Here is a 20,409-nt window from a genome sequence, read left to right as displayed (position 1 = left end):
GACTGATTTCTATGTTTTTCATCCATATTTATATTTTTATTTTGTATATCACCTTTGTATATTTTAAATATGTAATTAGTTTGAAATCTTGCCATTAACTATGGCACCCTTGGTGCATCACATATGTCATGAAGTCATGAATCTAAATTTTGATTTTTTGAATTTTATTTTTATTGACTGCCATAGATTTTTTCGTCTAGTTGAAACACCTATGTTTATTGTATCTTTTATTAACTCTCCTTTTTGCACTTTTTAAAAATAAGGATTTTAGATAGTATGTTCTTAAATACTATAATAGCATAAGTAATCATTTAAAACTTGCACCATGACATTTAAGATAAGTGATGATAGACCTTGGAGTGAGATCTCCAATGGGAATAGCAGTGTTAACCTAAAGAGAATTTAATACTTAAACCATATAACAAACCGACTTTTACTCTAAAGTAATCTTAAAGGAGCGGAAAATATAGCCACTAGTCGTCTCTGATCCTATACTTCTCAAGATGATTGAATTTTCCTATCAAGGAATTATATATACTATCAATATAGACACGTCAAGCATTTAGTTAAAATATATATAAACATATCTAAAGTAACAACCTATATAAATTATATGTCATAGTTACTAATACGGTTTTAAACAATTTGCTACTTTGTTAGTATCATTAGTATATGAGTTGTTAAGGAAATCTTTTTGATGAAACATAACATATATCTCATGCTCGTTGGTACGATATGTATGCTTACTTTAATCAAATCTTAATACATTAATATTGATAGAATGGATAACGTAGAAACGTATACATGCTCTATCGTTATTTAAACAATTTTTTAATAGATGATGTTGATAATTTTTAGATATAGATTTGAGAGGATATTTTATTTTTTAGATAATAAGATAAAAATTGGGTTACATAAATTATCTATCATAATAGGATTACCTGTGTAATTAGATGCAAATTTAGGTGTTCTTTAGATCAAAGTTTCTTGAGGCTGTTTGGTTCCTGGCCTTCATGTGCCACTCCACAGATATGGCTGCCACAGCAGTTTTGTCCCCTGTTTGGTTGGTGAGTAAGATGAGGTTGCCACAGCTGCACAAGAGTTAAGGCTTTAGGAATCTTGCCACAGTCTGTGGTGGTGAATTAAGACGCCACACTGGGCAAAGAAAGGCTGGCATCCAAACAGCCCCGTACATAGTTTAAATATATAGTCATGTGTTACTATATGTTGATTTAAGCAGAGGATCCAATAGCTATTATTATCCATGGTGGTTTGGTAAAACCGAACTGATGATGGTCTTTTTTATGTGGGTAATATAGAGTCATGTGAGCAACTCCAACAATTTGGCTAAAATTAGTAGCCAAATTCCTTTGTTTAGCCATTTTGTAAAATAGAAAGCTCCTAAAAAACGAAGTGGTCCACAATAGCCTTGCTAGCGCACATGGTTGGCTTTCTATGGCCTCCAAAAACCAAGGGATAGTCATCAGCTTCCTATTTTACAAAGTCAGATAGCACATCTATTGGAGCCTACTTTTTGATGTACAAATTCTAAAATAGTCTCCATAACAAGAATAGCCAAGCTGTTGGAGTTGTTCTTACGTTGTTTTATGCAATAGCTATGATGGCATGTAGTTAGAATTTCTAGTATTTGTCTCTTTTTCTATCATGATATATATATTTAGTTGAAACCAAATATTAAGATATATAAATTTTAGTTGCGTCCTTTTCTACGATTTCATGAATCGTAGTTTAACTTTCAACTTGTAATCGAGTTGTGCAGTTTTTTTACATGTTAAGTAGAAATTCTAGGATTTTTCATCTTTCATTCAAAAAAGTTTTATCAAAAAGAGTTTAGGTTCTAGTAATATTGTTTTCCACATGTTAATTAAGTTAAAACTCAGATTGCATCCTCGCATTGAACTTATTGTATTTGTTACATCACAGGATTATATGTGTGTAGTATTCTTTTACATATAATAGAGTGCTTAAAATTAAATTACCAATACTGATATGACATAATATTTTAATTAAAATAAACTTCTTTAGAATAACAAATCATTAAATTCATTATCACGGAGTATTAATATAATTTAAAGCGAATTGTTAGCGTTATATTATTGCTATGTGATTTGCCAATTAAACATTTTTCCATGTTTGTCAATTAAACATTTTTCCATGCTTCAGAAGATATTAAAATAAATATTTATTCTAATGCATGTATGTTTAATTGGTATATATGGTGAAACATAGCATTATGGTTATTTACTTTCACGGTTGTAGAAGTTTATAATTTAGAAATATATATGTCGTACTTTATGGATATCGATTTATTTTTGTAAAGCTGTAATAGCATATATTAGTGTTTACATGTAGATTTGAGAGATAATTTTGTTTATTTTTTATAACGGTTGAAATTGATACAAATATAAAGGTAATACTTTATATTATCTTTTTTAACAACATATATGTGTATGTTGATGTAAATTTATGTGGTTATTTTGCATTGTCTTTCATACTTACGAAGGTGGATAATGTATAAAATCATTATGGTGTATTTTAAATTATCTTTTATAATGACACATGTGGGTAATCTTACTAGTCTAGATACAAAGTATAGAGCGTTGTTTTAAATTATCTTTCATAACAGTAAAGGTAGATAATTTAGATGTAATGTTAGGCCGGCCGGGATGGTGGCGGCGGGGCTCTCCTTCCCTCGTGCTGGTGGCGCATGCTGCAGCGGGCCGACGGTCCATCCCTCGTGCGACCGGTGTGGAGTCCGACAGGGGTGACTGCGGCGGCGCCGGCCAGTGCCTGTGCAAGCGCAGCGGATGGCGGCGGGGTCCTCTTCTTCTCCGCGCATTCCCCTCCTCCACTCTTGATGGTAGCGACGGTGTTGGCTGGGGCTGCCGGCACTATAACACAACATACCTTTCCTGACACTTTTTATAGTGGACAAAGGGTACCTTTCCCGACAGATAACCTCTCACGAAAGGTTTTGTCGACAGTTTAGAAATAGTCGCGCTATAAGCTGTGGGCGAAACTTTCGCCGACAGTTAAAGGAATCGCCGACACTTTTTGTGTTGCCAAATAGTGGACCTACTCCGACAGTTGAAACCTTTGCCGACAGTTAACCCTTTGCCCACAGTTAAGACCTACGCCGACAGTTTAAACCTTTCCCGACAGTTTGTGTGTTGGCGAAACCATTTTCAAGGTATTTTGTGAATCATGCCCTGTTCAACAACTAACCTATCGGCAAAACTGTACTGCAGATATAGATATAAATACAATTTGAATAATTTGACAAATCCACTGTTATTCATATAGAAGGAAAATCTCAATTCTTAGGAGCTAGATAGAGTTGATTCATTTTCGGAAAGCAGTGTTCTCATCAGGTCTGCAAAACATGACATAGACGTTCTGAACTTGAGAGGACTAACAAAAAAAGCCAGAGTAATATTTAATAGGCCACACATTTCCGCGGAGGACCATCCATGAGAATGCTCTAAGCTGCAGCACCCTTGCTCTTCTTGCGCTGAAGCTTCTTCATGTAGAACTCAAGCTCTTTACCCTCAAGGATGTACCTATTATACAAAAAGGAAAAGTGTATTGTAAGGAGCTGCCTGCAATATAAGATATAAGTGAAAATAAGGGGACAACTTCCATTCTACTTGAATCCTAGAAGGATAAATTTGTGACAGCTGCCAACATATCTAAAATGTCTAGACTCACGGTGATTGTAACATAAAGAGTATAAACAAACATTAAGCTTTAAGCTACAAAAGTTAAATGGTACACAAACAGATAAGCTGCTCTAACAAAAACAAAGAAAGTCTGGTGGAAGTCCATTATTTCTTACCCATCAGCTCGGCCACACTGTCCAGGGCGGGAAGAAATGCACGCCAGCAAGCTTCCACTGCCAAATTGCTCTTCAATGTGAGCGTCAAGCTCACGTCCCTTCTGACGCTCCTCAAGGTTCCACTTGACATGGTTGCTCTTCTTTGTTTCCTCAGCTGCTGCCTCACCCTCTTGTCCCTGGATGAATGAATCTCAAACAATAAGTGATCCACCAGAGGAACTTGCACAATGGCACTCTTCACAAGGGTTTGAGTCCTCACAAGCTCATTGTTTGATGCATTGTAGACCACATATCCAGGCGAAGAGCCCTCCAGCGTGTTCGAGAAAAAAAATTAACAGGATTGCTCAAAAGCTTACCTCCCCGTATTCACTATGTCAAAACCCACAATACCAAGGTCAAGATCACCTGACTGAAGTTTACGAACAATGTCCTTAGGCCTTTGGAACCAAACCTCCAAATTTGGAATCTGGAAAGGATAAAAAGATATCAGCGCGTTGCATAAACTCAGCAAGAATTCTATTGAAACTATCAATCACTCCATACACATAATGTGTCAGACCAGCTATCCACACATAGAAACCGAATAAGGAGGTATAAAGTTGAAGTGAAGGGAAAGAAAGTAAGCTTCCAATGCTACCAGCATACCACTACTTAAATGAGATTATACCGAACATGGTACTTCTTATCTCTGAACTTAAAATGGGAGGAAAAAAGAACAGGGACTATACCAATGGTTTAGCCAATGGACAAATATTGTCAAATGATGTTGCATAATAAGGGTGTGCTAGTTTTGCTTCCAGCACGGCTTTAATGATGCAAACAGGGATGTGAGAGTGATCTTGTAGAGAAGTTTTCAAGATACATGGTTTTATTACTCATTAGCAATAGCATGATGTATAGGACTTCACATCATACTAATGCTTCATCTTCATGGTTGCACTTGTACAAAAAAATTGAACGCAGAAGGCATTGCCAGAACAGGGTAAGGAGAAAGTAGAAACTATGTTTTACAGAAGAAACTCAAAAGTTAGAACAACTGATTCACCTGAGTTTCTCTTCAGGATCGTAGCCAAGATCAATGTCGCATACTGGGCAACAGTCAACCTCCTCATCATTTATTTTCTCCATAATGCACCCCCGACAAACTGTCAAAGACATAGTAATAGGAGAAATTCTATTAAGACAAGGAAGCCAGATTCAGAAAGAGGTTTAAAACAACTGATAACGGTAACAACACGTGTGAACTTCTTTCGTAGCAACTAGTAACTTGCAATATATATATAGCAGGTCAAGTGATGATCATAGTACATACACCAACTTGATTTTTTTAGCAGCATTAAAGTTTTTAGAAAGTGATGACTCTTCAGGTAATACATCCTTAAGTAACTCTAATAGCATGTCGAAGCTTTTGTTACTCCATCACTTGCTATTTTCAGCATTCCTGAGGAATAACCCAACACCATTTTGTCCTAATATGAAATGCACAGTATGCAAAATTCCAAAATAATCAGAATATTTAGAACCAGAGGAAACTGAGAACAAGTGGCTCTGGTGTGCAAACCTTGAATTACCAATTGTTTGGCACTGCTCCCACCTCAGGTCCTCGGAGTACTCCATCATGGCAGCCCTTGGATCACCTTCAGTAACAGATAAGTAGTACACAGCAGTCCCATCGTCGACCTGCAGGCTCCGCCTCACCGACTCGAGAATCCTTTTGCTTCGCCTCTCTGCAGCAACAATGCTTGCCATGGTCACTCATCATGTTGTTGAATCATTTGATATCTGTCACCTGCATGCTATTCAACAAGCATGAAATTGCAGTCTCATGAAGAATAGAAAAGACAGCTAGCATTTGCCAAGCTCCTTTGCGGAGAGGGTCCTTTATAGTAGATGACCCGTTGGACAACCTTTGGTAGGGTAAATGGTTTTTTATTGCAGTTTCATTAAGCATATATGATTATGCTGAGTAATCCTGCAGTAGTCACTAAATAAAATGTCCATCCCTTCAATAGTGCAATGCATCCAATAAAACATTTTATTTTTAGAAGGCTATCAAACCAACACAATCCTGGGCATAAGCATGTTGTAAGCAGTGAGACCATGATAATTTAAACACCAGTAGTGGTTGAGCAAAAAGAGATATTTCAAGACTCATCTGCTTTTCGAACTTGATATGTATAATAATACATAAAGCTGATAAAAACTTATTGAAGCATTATATTAGGAAACTCTAGCCTCATCCAACACAAAACAGATCCTAACAACAGGATGCCAGGTGTTAGGATGTGACCTGGCATCCTGTTCTTAGTCTGTATGAAGTCTGATCTGTATGAACACAAAAAACTTTTGATAATAAGAAATTTTATCCAAAACTTAACATCTGTATGAAGTCTGATCCCTCAACAGCAAGGTCAGATGCAGCAAGCTAAGTAGATTCCTACCTGATGTGAGCCCAACCACCTAAAACTCCATTTGGATAGATATTAAAAAAAACAACTGGGATAACCAAAAATCCAGTTAAAAAAATAAAAATGATTCCTACCTGTTTTTTTAGAAACCAACTCATGTAGCTCATGTTCTGTGCCATGTGCTTCGTTTTTCTTTCATCTTATGTCATGTGCTTAACAAAGTAAGCATCATAATCCATACTACTTCCCTAATGTCTAATCAATTGTTAAATTAGAAGAAAAGTGATCTGGTGCTATGTAATGGCGCCAGAGAATAATTGTTTTAGTTTACGAAACCCAAACAAAGTAATCCATAAACCTGGACCTACCTAACTAACAACCTAAAACCAATTTTCATAAAAATCCTAAAAAACCTGTTTTGTGAAAACAATCAAACATACACATAATCAATGTGTCCAAACAACCACCTAAGTGACTACCAGAAACTCATGACACTAGCTTCAAACACACCGTGACACAGTATAATAGCTATAAGTGCAGTTCCTAGTAGTTACAGTAGTGATGTCCAACCCACAGGCAGAAAACTTTCTTAATCTAATAAAATCCTATAGTTATTATTCTAGAGTAATGACATTACATTGAGACTTGAGAGACTAAAAAGCCACCACCTTCAACACTAAGAGTAATTGCAAGCACCCAGAAACCCAGCGGAGCACAAGACTCCTTACAGACACAGTGACCATACTCGAAGCTGAATATGATATAGATCCCTCTCTCTTCCCATCCCTGCTCAACAAAACCACTAACAATGACATAGCGAACTTCCCGTGCTCCAACCCCATTGCTTCATTCCTTCCAATGAATCACCTGCACAAAGGGGAAAAGGTGGAGGGAGAGAGGATCTGGGGGAGGAGTTAGGAGACCGAGGAGGAGAGGAAGAGGGTGACGTACCGCCAGATTCAGCGGGCGAGGTAAGGCGCCACCGCCGCCGGCGATGACGAGGGCACGCACAGGCTTGGTCGGCCGGCCTGCGCCGGTCGTGGCTCGCGATGCATCCGGCGTCATTGAGATGAGGCAGCTAGGGTTTCGTTGACCACAGTAGCACAGGCGGATCGGTGGAAGGAGGCAGCGTTGGGTGGCACCCGCGCTGGCAGCCACCGGCGGGCCCCAGGTGCATCGCCGAGGAGGGGGCGCTGTCGGCCGGGGCCGGGGCAGCCACCCTCTGCACCGGCGCAACACCCAGCGGGGGGCGCCGTCGGCCCACGCGGCCACGAGGCGTGAGGAGGGAGTGGAGAAGGAGGAGGAGGAGGAGGAGGGCAGCCGCCGCCGCGTCAAGGGCCGGCGCTGCCGAGGTGCGGTGGCGCCGCCGTGGCCGCGTCGGGAGAGCTGGGGAGGGAGAGAGAGCGCTACGGGAAAGAAGAGACGGGAAGAGAGAGAGAGAGAGAGAGAGAGAGAGAGAGAGAGGAGGGGAGGAGATTTTTTTAACCAGCACGGGTACTCCTTCGCCGACACTTGCATAGTTGCCCTGTATAGTCTACACCGACACTTTCTAAGTCTTCTAATATTTGCCGACACTTTTTCTGCCAGCAGAGAAACGTCGACAGATAATTTGTAGTCTTACAGTCTTATTGCCGACAAATGATTAGACACTAAAAACGATATACAATTGCCAACACATAATATGTCGTTCAAACCTGCCTTTTGCCAACACATAAGTGTAGGCAAATGTGTGTCATGGTGTAGTGCGGTCTAGGCCTCGGGCGGCCAGATCCGGTGCCCAGGAGGCCGGATCCGGACACTAGGCGGCCGGATCTACCGTGCCAGCCGGTGGCGGGTGCGGCAGCGGCTGGCGGCGGTTGTGATGGCAGTTGGGGCTTGTGCAGGCGTTGGGGGCAGCGCCCTCTTCTCTGCTGCCCCTCCCCTCGTGGCCTTGGTTGCTGCGGCGGCGGTCGGGCCTCCTCAGGGGCTGGCTGTTGCTGGGGCAGCAACCTCTGCTGGCTAGCCATGGCCGTAGCGGCCGGTCTGGTGGCCAGGGCGACGGGCCGACCCAAGGCAGTGCTTGTGGTTGTGGTCAAGATGGAGGTGGCGGCGTTGGCAGGGGACACCGGGTTCGGGGCTCAGGCCCTGGCGCCCGGATCCAGCGGCCCTAGAGCAGGGGGTGGCACCCGAGATGGTGGGGGCACACGCCCTGTGGCTGCTGGCGACGATTTCGGCAGCTACTTCGGCGGGTGCCAGCGCCGACGACGTGGGTCAAATGCGGCCTTGGCGTGTGGCGGTGTGACGCGAGCGGCGGAGTTAGGTCCGGTTTTGCGTGTGGCCCGGTCAGAGGGGGTGGTCGACAGCGCAGCTATGCAGCTGCTGCATGTAGCCGGCGCGTCGATGCCCCTTTGAAGGGGCCTTCGTGCGGCGGTGGGACAGCGGCGATGGCAGTGAAGGTTGGCAGGGGGTCTAGCATCGCGACTCGGTGGTCGTGCTAGAGGGTTCTTGGGCGAAAGCCTTGACGACGGCGACGCCGTTGGGCGCCGCTTCCCTATTGGGGCGTCGCGTTTCCCCTCTGCCATGTCTTCCAAGGGTGAAAACCTGATCCACTTTTGGACGTGCGATGGTGGCGCCATCGGCGTCACTCCCTTCGTGAAGGCGTCGTATTTGGATTATCATCGCGGTTTCGATGCAGGGCGAGGGTTCGCGTTGGAAGTCGGAGCTGCTCTTCGGTTCGAGCTTGGCAACGATGACCTGTGGTGGCCGTTAGCTTAAGACCCATCGGGGGTGATCAGTAGGTAGCCTGCTATGGGAAGTCAGAACTGTTGGCAGCTTGGCTTTCTTGCTCGGCAACGATGACCCTTGGCAGCATGTCATGTTGTGCTCAACCACGTCGCGTGGGGTGGTTAGCCTATTGGGTGTCTTTTTGGCATCTGGTCTGGCTAACCTGCTTGTACATATTATTCTTTCGTCTTAATTGAGCGATAGGCTGCCTTTGTTTCAAAAAAAAATAGTACCAAAAAAGTGGTTTTTGAATGTTCGCTAAAAATTATTAGAAGAAAAAACCACACATACTCCAACGATTCCTAAGACTACTATTAAAAAAAGAATTAAATTTTGAGACTCCCGTTCACCCTGCTCTAGTCACTTGTCATTATGCCGTGAATCGGTTCATAGCAAACCAGCAATAATGTGGTGATGACTAGGCCCCTTTTCTAGTTGTGTTCGACAAAAATACAAAATTCAAATATATGACCCTTTTTAGTATATCTTGCGTCTATCTCTGCTCAAACGAAATTTTTTTTACATAAAAAAAGGAAGTGCACATAGTTCCACCCTTCATAAAACTCAATTGTTTCACTAGATATATTTCTCCAATTCAAATGACGATATTCGTCACTTGCGAAAATCCTGCAGAGCACGGCACTGTACAGCATATATGCGTGTCCATATCAACAAGTTGACTTGACCTGCAGCCCTGTCGTCAAAGATAAGCTATGAATAAATCATGTCCACAAAGTAAATTCTGGAAGGCCGATCATCACAAATAAACAACATTGGTTTTGGAAACGAACACACAGCACTGGTGACCATTCGACGAACTGAACTTCATGGAAACCCGCAGGAGACAGGTCGCGCATTAGCCCGGAATATCTCTTCCTGGTTCTGCTGAAAATTATTCTGGGATGCGAGGCTGGACATGTCGCAACAATCATGTCCATCTCAAACAGCGACGGCGACGCTGAGAGACGGGATGGAAGCTGAAAAGTAGAGGTAGCTGACGAGTTTGACGGACTCCGGGTCTTCGCTGCAACGGCGGTCAAGCTAAGCCGAGATGAGGCGTGATGATGACGGAAGTGTGTGGATGTATGCGGCTGTAAAACTGTTTTTAAACCCCTGGGCAGGCAGCTGAGCATCTAAACCAAAGCTCACAGCTTATACGTTACACCACCCGGCAAAGCCACACAAGAAAAGACGCTTCGGCCTTCGGCCAAGCAGAGGTCCGTTGTTCTATTTCCTCCTGGTGCTCAGTTCTAGGCTTCTAGTACTACTTCAGCAATTATGTTGGTCTGGGCTCTGCTCTTACTCGTCATGCATCAATTGCTTGCAGCGCAATTCGAACATTGACAAAGTTAATATCTTTGTTTGGGCTCATTTTCTTCCTTTCTTTTTTCGTTTCTTAGTTTTGCTAGTACTCTGTAACTTGTTCCTTCTTGCTTTAAATAAAATCCTGTAGGGGTTCAAACCCCTCCAGTTTCATCAAAACAAAAACAAAAAAACAAAGTTAAACCTTGTGCTTATTTGGATTGCCAGCATTATATGCTTTACTGGTCGAGTGCAGTTCCTTACTTCCATTTCCATAATATTGTACATGCATGGCAAGAGGGCAGAGCAGCATGTGCTGGCATAAAGTAGCTAGCTTCGCCGGTAAACATATAGTAGTACACCACAATATTTATACCACGTATTTTGCAGGTAACGAGGCCACTAATGGCCGAGGACCGGCAGGTGAAAGTGAAACTCACCATGCTGATGCTACTGCTAGCATTGTGTCTGCTGTCTCATGGTGTAGGGAATGTCTGTTGCTCCACCGTCCCTGAGAATAGCACGGACATGCTCGCCTTGATTGATTTCAAGGCAGTCACCACAGATCCTTTAGGATCCTTGAGCTCGTGGAACACTAGCATCCACTACTGCAACTGGAGTGGTGTCACATGTAACCAGAAGAACCACGGGCGAGTAACGGCACTCAAACTTTACAACCAAGGCCTGTCAGGCCCGATTTCCCCATCTGTTGGAAACCTAACATTCCTTCATACACTAGACCTGTCTACCAATCAGTTCTCTGGCCAAATACCACATCTCAACAATCTCCAGAAGATGCAAATCCTTAATCTGAGCTACAACTCATTGGATGGGGTTATTCCAGACACGCTCACAAATTGTTCCAACCTCAAGCGGTTGCATCTCTACCATAACTTACTCAATGGTGCAATTCCTCGGGAAATAGGTCTCCTTAAGAATCTAGTCTATTTTGCCCTTAATAACAATAATCTTAGAGGGACTATCCCGCCAACCCTTGGTAACATCACCCATATAAAAGAGTTTTATCTTCAAGTAAATCAACTTGAAGGAACAATTCCTGATGAACTTGGCCACTTTTCAAATATTTCGATGCTGGGCCTTGGTGGAAATAACCTATCAGGTACTATCCCTGCAAGCCTATTTAATTTGTCCTTACTTCAAGGAATAGATTTGGGTAGAAATCAACTAAGAGGGAGCCTACCAAGCAATATGGGTGATCGTCTCTCCAATTTAGAAAGGCTATACTTGGGCCAGAATTGGCTGGAAGGTCACATACCAGATTCCTTAGGTAATGCTTCAATGCTACAAGACATAGATCTACGGTCTAACGACTTCACTGGTCTGATCCCTAGCACCTTCGGGAAGCTTTCAAGTTTATTTAGACTAGTCCTTGATTCGAACATGCTTGAAGCTAAAGATAGTGAAAGCTGGGAATTCTTACATGCGCTAGGAAACTGCAGGGCTCTAATTGTGCTAGTAGTATCAAACAATCAGATGCAGGGTGTCATACCAAATTCAGTCGGTAACTTATCACCTACTCTTCAGTACTTAATTTTAGGTGGAAACAAGCTGTCAGGTACAATCCCACCAAATATAGGAAAACTCTCTGGGTTGGTTCAATTATCACTAGATGAAAGCAGTCTCACTGGTAGCATTGATGGATGGCTTGGAGACCTAAAAAACCTACAGTATTTGAGTCTTAGAAAAAACAACTTAAGCGGACCCATTCCACCCGTCATTGGCAATCTTAAAGGTTTGCTGAAGCTTTATTTGGACAATAACAAGTTTGACGGCCCCATACCTCAGAACTTAGGAAATCTTCAAGGACTTCAAAGGTTAGACTTAAGTTACAATAATCTTCAAGGCAACATTCCTCCAGAGGTTGGTAACCTTAAGCAACTCTTCATCATACATCTCTCAGCAAATATGCTTAGTGGAGAAATTCCTGATAGTTTCGGCCAATGCCTAGCCTTAGCTGACATCCAGATGGACCAAAACATGCTGACAGGGAGCATTCCAGCATATTTTGGTAACTTCAGCAGTTTGAGCGTGCTGAATCTTTCACATAACAGTTTATCAGGCACTATCCCAACAAATCTAGGTAATTTATCATTGCTTGACGAACTGGATCTTTCGTACAATCATCTCCATGGGCAAATACCAACAAATGGGGTTTTCAAAAATGCCACTGCCATTTCACTTGAAGAAAATCAGGGCCTGTGTGGTGGAGTAGGCGATCTTCGTCTGCCCCCCTGCCCAACAGGTTCTCAGAAAAACAGCAGCAAATATTACTTGATTAAAATATTGATCCCAGTGTTTGGCTTCATGTCGCTGTTAGTGTTGATATGCTTTTTACTCCTTGAAAAGAAGTCGCCAAGAAGAAAAAATTTAGAATCGACCTCTTTAGGTGGCTACGATTTCCTCAAAGTTTCTTACAATGATCTGGCACAAGCCACGAATAGTTTTTCAGAATCCAACCTTGTTGGGAAAGGAAGCTATGGTACAGTGTATAGAGGGACCATAAAGGAATCAAAATTTCAAGTGGCAGTGAAGGTTTTCAACCTCGAGATGCGAGGTGCGGAGAGAAGCTTCATGGCAGAATGTGAAGCATTGAGAAGCATTCAACATCGAAATCTTCTTCCCATCATAACTGCATGCTCGACAGTGGACAATATAGGCAATGTTTTTAAAGCTTTAGTTTACGAATTCATGCCTAACGGCAACCTAGACTCGTGGATACACCAGAAAGGGGATGGAAAAGCTGCAAAGCATCTAGGCCTAACTCAAACAATAAGCATAGCTGCTAACATTGCTGATGCACTGGACTATTTACACCACGATTGCGGAAGGCCCACTGTTCATTGCGATTTGAAGCCCAGCAACGTTCTTTTGGATGAAGACATGAATGCGCTTTTGGGAGACTTCGGCATCGCAAGGTTTTATGCTGATTCTCGCTTGACACCACTAGGTTCAATTAGTTCCATCGGTGTGAAGGGGACCATAGGCTACATTGCTCCAGGTATTCCTTTGTTAGTTAATTATTAAGTTTGCCCTTATCTAACATACATACCCATTTTATTGTCACCACGACTAAACTCTACGCACGTACTTGTCTCTCTCCAGAGTATGCTCAAGGTGGTCGTCCATCAATTTCCGGAGATTCTTACAGTTTCGGGATAGTACTTCTAGAGATGATGACAGGCAAAAGGCCAACAGATCCTATGTTCATGGACGGACTCAACCTTGTCAACTTTGTGGAGCGCAATTTTCCACATCAAATCTATAACGTCATTGATCCTCAACTCCAAGAAGAGTGCAAGGACCTAGCACAGAATAAGATGGTACCCGAAAATGTAGTACACCAATGCTTGGCGTCATTGCTGCAAGCTGCACTTTGCTGTGCACATTCATTACCAAGCGAACGAGCGAATATGAAAGAAACAGCCAGCAACATTCATGAAATCAAGACGTCACATCTTGGATGGAAATTGAAGAAATAATGTCACTCATTACCAGAAAGTGTTTCGATCCTGACAGCAATAAAGATATCCCCTGATGAGCACACTTTCTTGCTTCGTATAATTTATTAGGTACTATGCTTTGGTGAATTCGATATTATCTACATACGTCAGTTCTATTTGTAATAAGGATAGCAATATGATATTGCTTGAGTTGTATATGTCATTTATTTTCAATAATGGAAGTTATTTTTATTGCATTTGAAGATCATATATTACATCGGGGTGACACAAGAATCTAAAAAAACCCTACCGACATCTGCTTCACTGCGTGCCTGGAGCACATAGCCTAAAGTTTTGTGCAAACTGCAAAATACATACACACTAATAATAACCCTCAATCCGTAGGATTTGACGTCATCCATGCACGTGCTTAGCTAAAAAAAAGGTCCCGAGTCCTGACCACTTGTGCCAATTGTGATGAGTTGCCGCCACAACCAAATCTTACGAAGCCGGCTTCTTGGGGATAGCCTAGATACAGAGACAACAGGTAACTGCAAACAATCTCCAGAAGATGCAAATCCTTAATCTGAGCTACAACTCATTGGATGGGGTTATTCCAGACACGCTCACAAATTGTTCCAACCTCAAGCGGTTGCATCTCTACCATAACTTACTCAATGGTGCAATTCCTTGGGAAATAGGTCTCCTTAAGAATCTAGTCTATTTTGCCCTTAATAACAATAATCTTAGAGGGACTATCCCGCCAACCCTTGGTAACATCACCCATATAAACGAGTTTTATCTTCAAGTAAATCAACTTGAAGGAACAATTCCTGATGAACTTGGCCACTTTTCAAATATTTCGATGCTGGGCCTTGGTGGAAATAACCTATCAGGTACTATCCCTGCAAGCCTATTTAATTTGTCCTTACTTCAAAGAATAGATTTGGGTAGAAATCAACTAAGAGGGAGCCTACCAAGCAATATGGGTGATCGTCTCTCCAATTTAGAAAGGCTATACTTGGGCCAGAATTGGTTGGAAGGTCACATACCAGATTCCTTAGGTAATGCTTCAATGCTACAACGCATAGGTCTAACAACTTCACTGGTCTGATCCCCTAGCTACTTCGGGAAGCTTTCAAGTTTATTTACACTAGTCCTTGGTTTGAACATGCTTGAAGCAAAAGATAGCGAAAGCTGGGAATTCTTACATGCGCTAGATGTTAGGCCCTGACCTCCGGCACGGAGTTATCCGACCACTCACTAGTGTTGCCGAGCACACACTAGCGATGCCGACCACGAACTATCGTTGACGACCACACACTATGGTTAGAGGTAGAAGACAGGAGGGAGAACAGAGCACACACACAGCACAAGCACCAGCGTTGGCCAAAGCTCTGCAGAGGAGATGGCAAAACTGAATTCTCTCTATTTACTGAGTTGCAGTGGCAAACTATATATACAATTCTACCCATCTAATCCTAATACAGCTGCCATGCTGCTACAGTGATTAGATGTGACAGCAGGGTTGACTTTGGCGCCTGCTCCTGCTGTGGCTACAGTGCGGCAGGAGAGCCATTCGGTCCCTGCCCCTGCTGTGGCTACAGTACCACAGCAGGGAGCCTTTTCAGCGCCGCCTTCCCCTGCCGTGTGTTCACACAGGGAAGCAGCAGATTACTTAACAATTCTTCCCCTAATCCTGCTGCTAACCCTATAACCCCCTCCATGCCGATCATCTTCTTCAGCTCCGTGAGCCGAAAACAGCCAAGCGGCTTGGTGAGGACGTCCGCGAGTTGCCGACCAGTTTCGACGAACTCGATGACGATATGCCCTCCATCGACACAGTCCCTGAGGAAGTGGAACTTGACGTCGATGTACTTGCTCCGATCGTGGAGAACCGGATTCTTCGCGATGGCGATGGCGGGCTGGTTGTCCACCATCAGTGCTAGTGGGTGAGCTTCCACACCGGTCAGCTCGCCCAGCAGCCGACGTAGCCACAAAGCTTGGCACATCGCTGTGGTCATCGCCACGTACTCTGCCTCGCACGTGGACAGCACCACCACCTTCTGTTTCAGCAACAGGCATGAGATGGAGCCGACCAAAGGAAGACGAGCACGCCAGAGGTGCTCCACCGTCCGTCGATGTCCCCCGCCATGTCTGCATCGCTAAACACAGTGAGCTGCAGCCTACTTCCGCTGGTCTTGGGGAAGACGATCCCCTGATCTATCGTCCCCTTGACGTAGCGCAGCAGCCGCTTTACCACAGCCCAGTGATCCTCTCTGGGATCCTCCATGAAGCGACTGATGTAGCCCATGGCGAACGCAATGTCCGGCCTCGTGTGGACTAGGTAGCGCAGACTGCTGATGATACTCCAGTAGAGTGTTGCATCTACCTTCGCCGCGGTACTAGCCTTTGTCAGCTTCAGCCACTCCTCCATCGGAGTCACGCATGGCTTGCACTCAGCCATGCTGCTCCGCTCCAATAGCTTTGAGGCATATGCGCTCTGACCGAGCATGAGTGCCTCCTTCCCCTGTCTCACCTCGATGTCGAGGTAGTAGGAGAGTGCACCGAGATCACTCATTTGAAAACGAGCTACCACCTCGTGCTTGAAGCTCTCGATGACCTCCGCACGCGTGCCGGTGATGATCAAGTCGTCCACATATATGCCGACAACGAGCTTCTTCTTCCCCCGTCGCCGCGTGTAGAGCGCATGCTCGGTTGCGCACCGTGTGAACCCAAGCTCGCCCAGCATGGCATCAAGCTTGGTGTTCCACGCTCATGGGGCCTGCCGTAGCCCATAGAGATCCTTGCGCAGTCGGAGCACCCTGTGCTCCACTCCCTTGATGGCGAAACTCGGAGGTTGTCTAACGAAGACCGTCTCCACTAGCTCGCCATTGAGGAAGGACAATTTTACATCCAGGTGATGGATGCGCCAGTCCTTTGCTGCTGCCAAAGTCAGTAGCATTTAGACAGACTTCATGCGCGCTACCAGTGCAAAGACTTCCTCGAAGTCGATGCCCTCGCGCTGGACAAAGCCTCGGGCGACGAGGCGCGCCTTGTGCTTGACATGGCATCGTGCTCGTCCTGCTTGACCTTGTACACCCACTTCAGGCCGATTGGACGGCATCCTGGATCGCCTTCATCTCCTCCAACATCGCCCGTCACCAATGTTCATCGCGCTTGGCCAGCGCGAACGTGTGTGGTTCCTCTGCACTGATGAGAAGGAGCTCTATTTCATTGAGCAGCCATCCCGCCAGGCCTGAGGGCCCTGTACCATCAATGATGTCATCCAGCCTGCGGAACCGCACCTCCTCACTATCGTGGAAGGCATCCACGAACTCAGTGATGTCACTTGGAGGTGAGGCGAACTCGATCGGCATTGATGGGGTTCCCTGTTCCGCCGGAGTGATCGGCACAGCACTTGGAGTGCTAGGCACCCTGGTTGCAGTGCTTGGCACTACTCCTAGATCGCTCGTCACCACTTCTGGAGTGGTCTGACCACTGCAGGAGTGCTCAGCCCTAGTCTTGGAGTGGTCGGCACCACTGCAAGACATCTCGGCTCTGCTACGGGAATGTTCAGCACTCGTTCTGGAGTGGTCGGCACCACTGCAGGACCTCTTGGCACCACTCCTGGAGTGCTCGGCATCCCTCCTAGAGTGCTCGACACTGCCCCAAGAGTGTTTGGCTCTATTGCTGGAGTGGTCTGCACCTCCTCTCCAGCGTCTCCACCACCATGGATGACCAAGTGCTCGACGATGAAGGTGCTGGTGAAGCCACCAACTTCCCCCGTGCTCGGAATGTTCTAGTCCTAGGTCGTCTTCTCGTCGAACACGATGTCGCGCGAGACAACCACCTTGTCTCCACATGGGTCATAGAGCTGGTACGCCTTGGTACCTTCCGCGTAGCATAGGAGCACCATCGGTGTCCTCCTGTCCTCTAGCTTGGTGAGCCCTAGCTTCGTCTTCCTGACGTGGCCGATGCAGTCGAATATCCAGAGGAAGGACATGCTCGGCTTGCGCCCATACCAAGCTTCGAATGACATCTTGCCCTTCAGGGCCTTGGTGGGCGCGCGGTTGAGGATGAACACCGCTGTGTTCACCGCCTGACCCTAGAACCTTGCCGGCATGCCCTTGGCCTTCATCATGGATCGAGCCATGCCGACCACCGTCTTGTTCCGTCGCTCCACCACGCCATTCTGCTGTGGCGAGTATGATGCGGTGTGGTGTTGCACCACACCTTGATCCGTGCAGTACACAGCAAACTCCATCGAAGTGAATTCACCACCGCGGTCAGTCCTCAGCACGCGTAGCTTCTTGCCGCTCTCCGCCTCTGCACGCGCCTTGAACTTCTTGATCGCCGCCGCCACTTTGTCCTTGCTTGTCAGGAGTTGTAGCCACATGTAGTAACTGTAATCATCCATGAGCAGGAGGAAGTACCACCGACCACCATTTGTGGCTGGCGTAATTGGCCCACAGAGATCGCCGTGGATGAGCTCGAGAGCGTCCACCGCACGATACTTGGCCGCCTTTGGGAACGATAGCCTCCTCTGCTTCCTGGCTAGGCAGCTGTCACACAGCTCGCCTCCATGCTCGATGTGGGGCAGTCCTCAGACCATCTTCTCCAGCCAACCAAGCACGTCGAAGCTGAGATGTCCGAGCTGGGCATGCCACAGCCATGGCTCCTCGGTGTGCCATGCCGCCAGGCACACCGGTTGCTCCACCTTCAAGTCGAGCAGGTATAGCCGGTTGTTGGACCTCTTCACTTTGGCAAGAAGGCGCTGCTCCCGATCCCTGATCCTGAGGACGCCGTCCTTGATCAGTACCTCACTACCGCGCTCATCTAGCTAGCCCATGCTGATGATGCTTGAACGTAGCTGCGGGATGTAATATACATCCGTTAGCGCGTGGTGCTCGCTGTTCTGGCACCTGAAGATGATGGTGTCGCGCCCTCGGATCGCCACCCTTGAGCCATCACCGAACTTCACCGTGCTGGTCTATTTACACCAAAATTTGGAGAGAAGAACGCGGGAACTCGAAGCTTCCAAAATTGTGTCGATCAAGGACTCGATTGCTTGAAGATTGATATCAGCTGATTCAAAAGAGACAATGGAATTGGCTCTTTCTGAATGACGTTAGCAAGTAACGATAATGGGCTACGATTAGCGTCGGGAGATGCAAATCGGACTCTACAAAAAGGGAAAGATTTTGGTCCAAGTTATCTTAAGATTAGGAATGTTTTCTCTTAGGCCAAATATTGTAATGAGTCATGCTTGAGTAGGATTCGTGTTTAGGCCCTGGGTATAAATATTGGACCCTGGCTATTATAAAAATACACAATAAATCAAATATAAGTTACTTACTTTTTTTGGCTCCGGCCACCCCTTAAGAGTAGGAGTAGAGTAAATCTCGGCGAGTTCTGCAGCGAGCAGGGCTACATCGGTCCGGCCGACCTCTGGCTTGTCTGTAAGTACCGTCATAGCTTATACTTCCGTTCGTATGGCTGCATCGATTCGGTTGACCTCCACTGCGACTCTGGTATGAGCTAGTTATCGATTCTTGTCTAGTTCCACTACGGCTGCATCGATCCGGTCGACCTCTACTGCTCAAACTAGATTAAGGTCAAGTTATCGGCTCTATCTAAGGGTGGCATCCTTCGGATAGATTCATTAAGTTACCGATATTGCTGATTGCTTTCATTATTTATTTAATTACAGCAATATCACTTGGCCCGATTGAGATTGATCTAGATCGGCCTTATATCCTATTTAACCCATCATTTATTAATTTAAACTGATCTAATCCGCACCTTAAACGATGAGTTATATTTTATCGGCTGTTTTATGTCAATCCTGATCGTGCATAGCGTGCGGTTAAGGCATGCCTAGTCTTGAATAGATCTATTGGCTAACGAAAACCGCTCCATGGCCCATTATCACGGCCTGTGTGATTCTACCTCATACCCCACTGTTAGCACAATGGAGCGGGGATTGTTATTTGGTAGATCTATTCCTGACAGAGCATGACCTTAACTGTGTGCTATGCCTAAATCGGCTATTTTAGCCGATATCGAGTATTTTCACATATGCAGCTCACATCACGAGACCGTTGAAGTAAGGGTAGGTTGAAAGTTATGTTAGCCCCATGATCTTATTATTATATTACGGCCTGTATGATTCTGCCTCATGCCCTACTGATATTAGTAATAAGTTAGGGTCATCGAATTTATTATTGTTTCTACGGCCTGCATGATTCTGCCTCATGCCCCACTAGTCATAGTTATAGATGAGATCTAATATGTTCATTTGATTTATCTCTATTAAATGGTAAAATGATGATGGGCTGAATTTTTATATAAAAAAGGGATTCGGTTACTTGCAGTCATTGGCTTAGCATAAATTGATTAGTGTTGATATCCTATTGCCATTGACTAATATTTATCTAAATAATGATATTCATCCTTAATGATAACCGATTTTCCTTCCATAATTCTATGAGCTTTAACTGATTTATTCTTATGAGTATACTATAATCGGCTATTTAGTCGATCTCCTTCCACATCGGCTCTCAGAGCCACGCATTCGGGACTGTCTGGCAACACTGGCATATTTCGTCTTAAATTA

At 44.8% G+C, this 20,409-nt stretch overlaps 1 protein-coding gene across 1 annotated transcript; it reads left to right on the top strand.

The window, feature by feature from the left end:
- Positions 1–10,126: 10,126 nt before the first annotated feature.
- Positions 10,127–13,893, top strand: LOC136467361 (receptor kinase-like protein Xa21). Its single transcript, XM_066466042.1, has 3 exons — positions 10,127–10,244; positions 10,720–13,348; positions 13,453–13,893. The coding sequence occupies exons 2-3, from the start codon at positions 10,735–10,737 to the stop codon at positions 13,827–13,829; spliced, it is 2,991 nt and encodes a 996-aa protein (XP_066322139.1). The 5' UTR covers positions 10,127–10,244; positions 10,720–10,734; the 3' UTR covers positions 13,830–13,893.
- The last annotated feature ends 6,516 nt before the right edge of the window (positions 13,894–20,409 follow it).

The sequence above is a fragment of the Miscanthus floridulus genome, chromosome 7 (assembly GCF_019320115.1).
Source record: "Miscanthus floridulus cultivar M001 chromosome 7, ASM1932011v1, whole genome shotgun sequence".
Taxonomy (NCBI): Eukaryota; Viridiplantae; Streptophyta; class Magnoliopsida; order Poales; family Poaceae; genus Miscanthus; species Miscanthus floridulus.
Note: the sequence above shows the minus strand (reverse complement) of the source record. Positions and strands in the feature narration are given on the sequence as shown.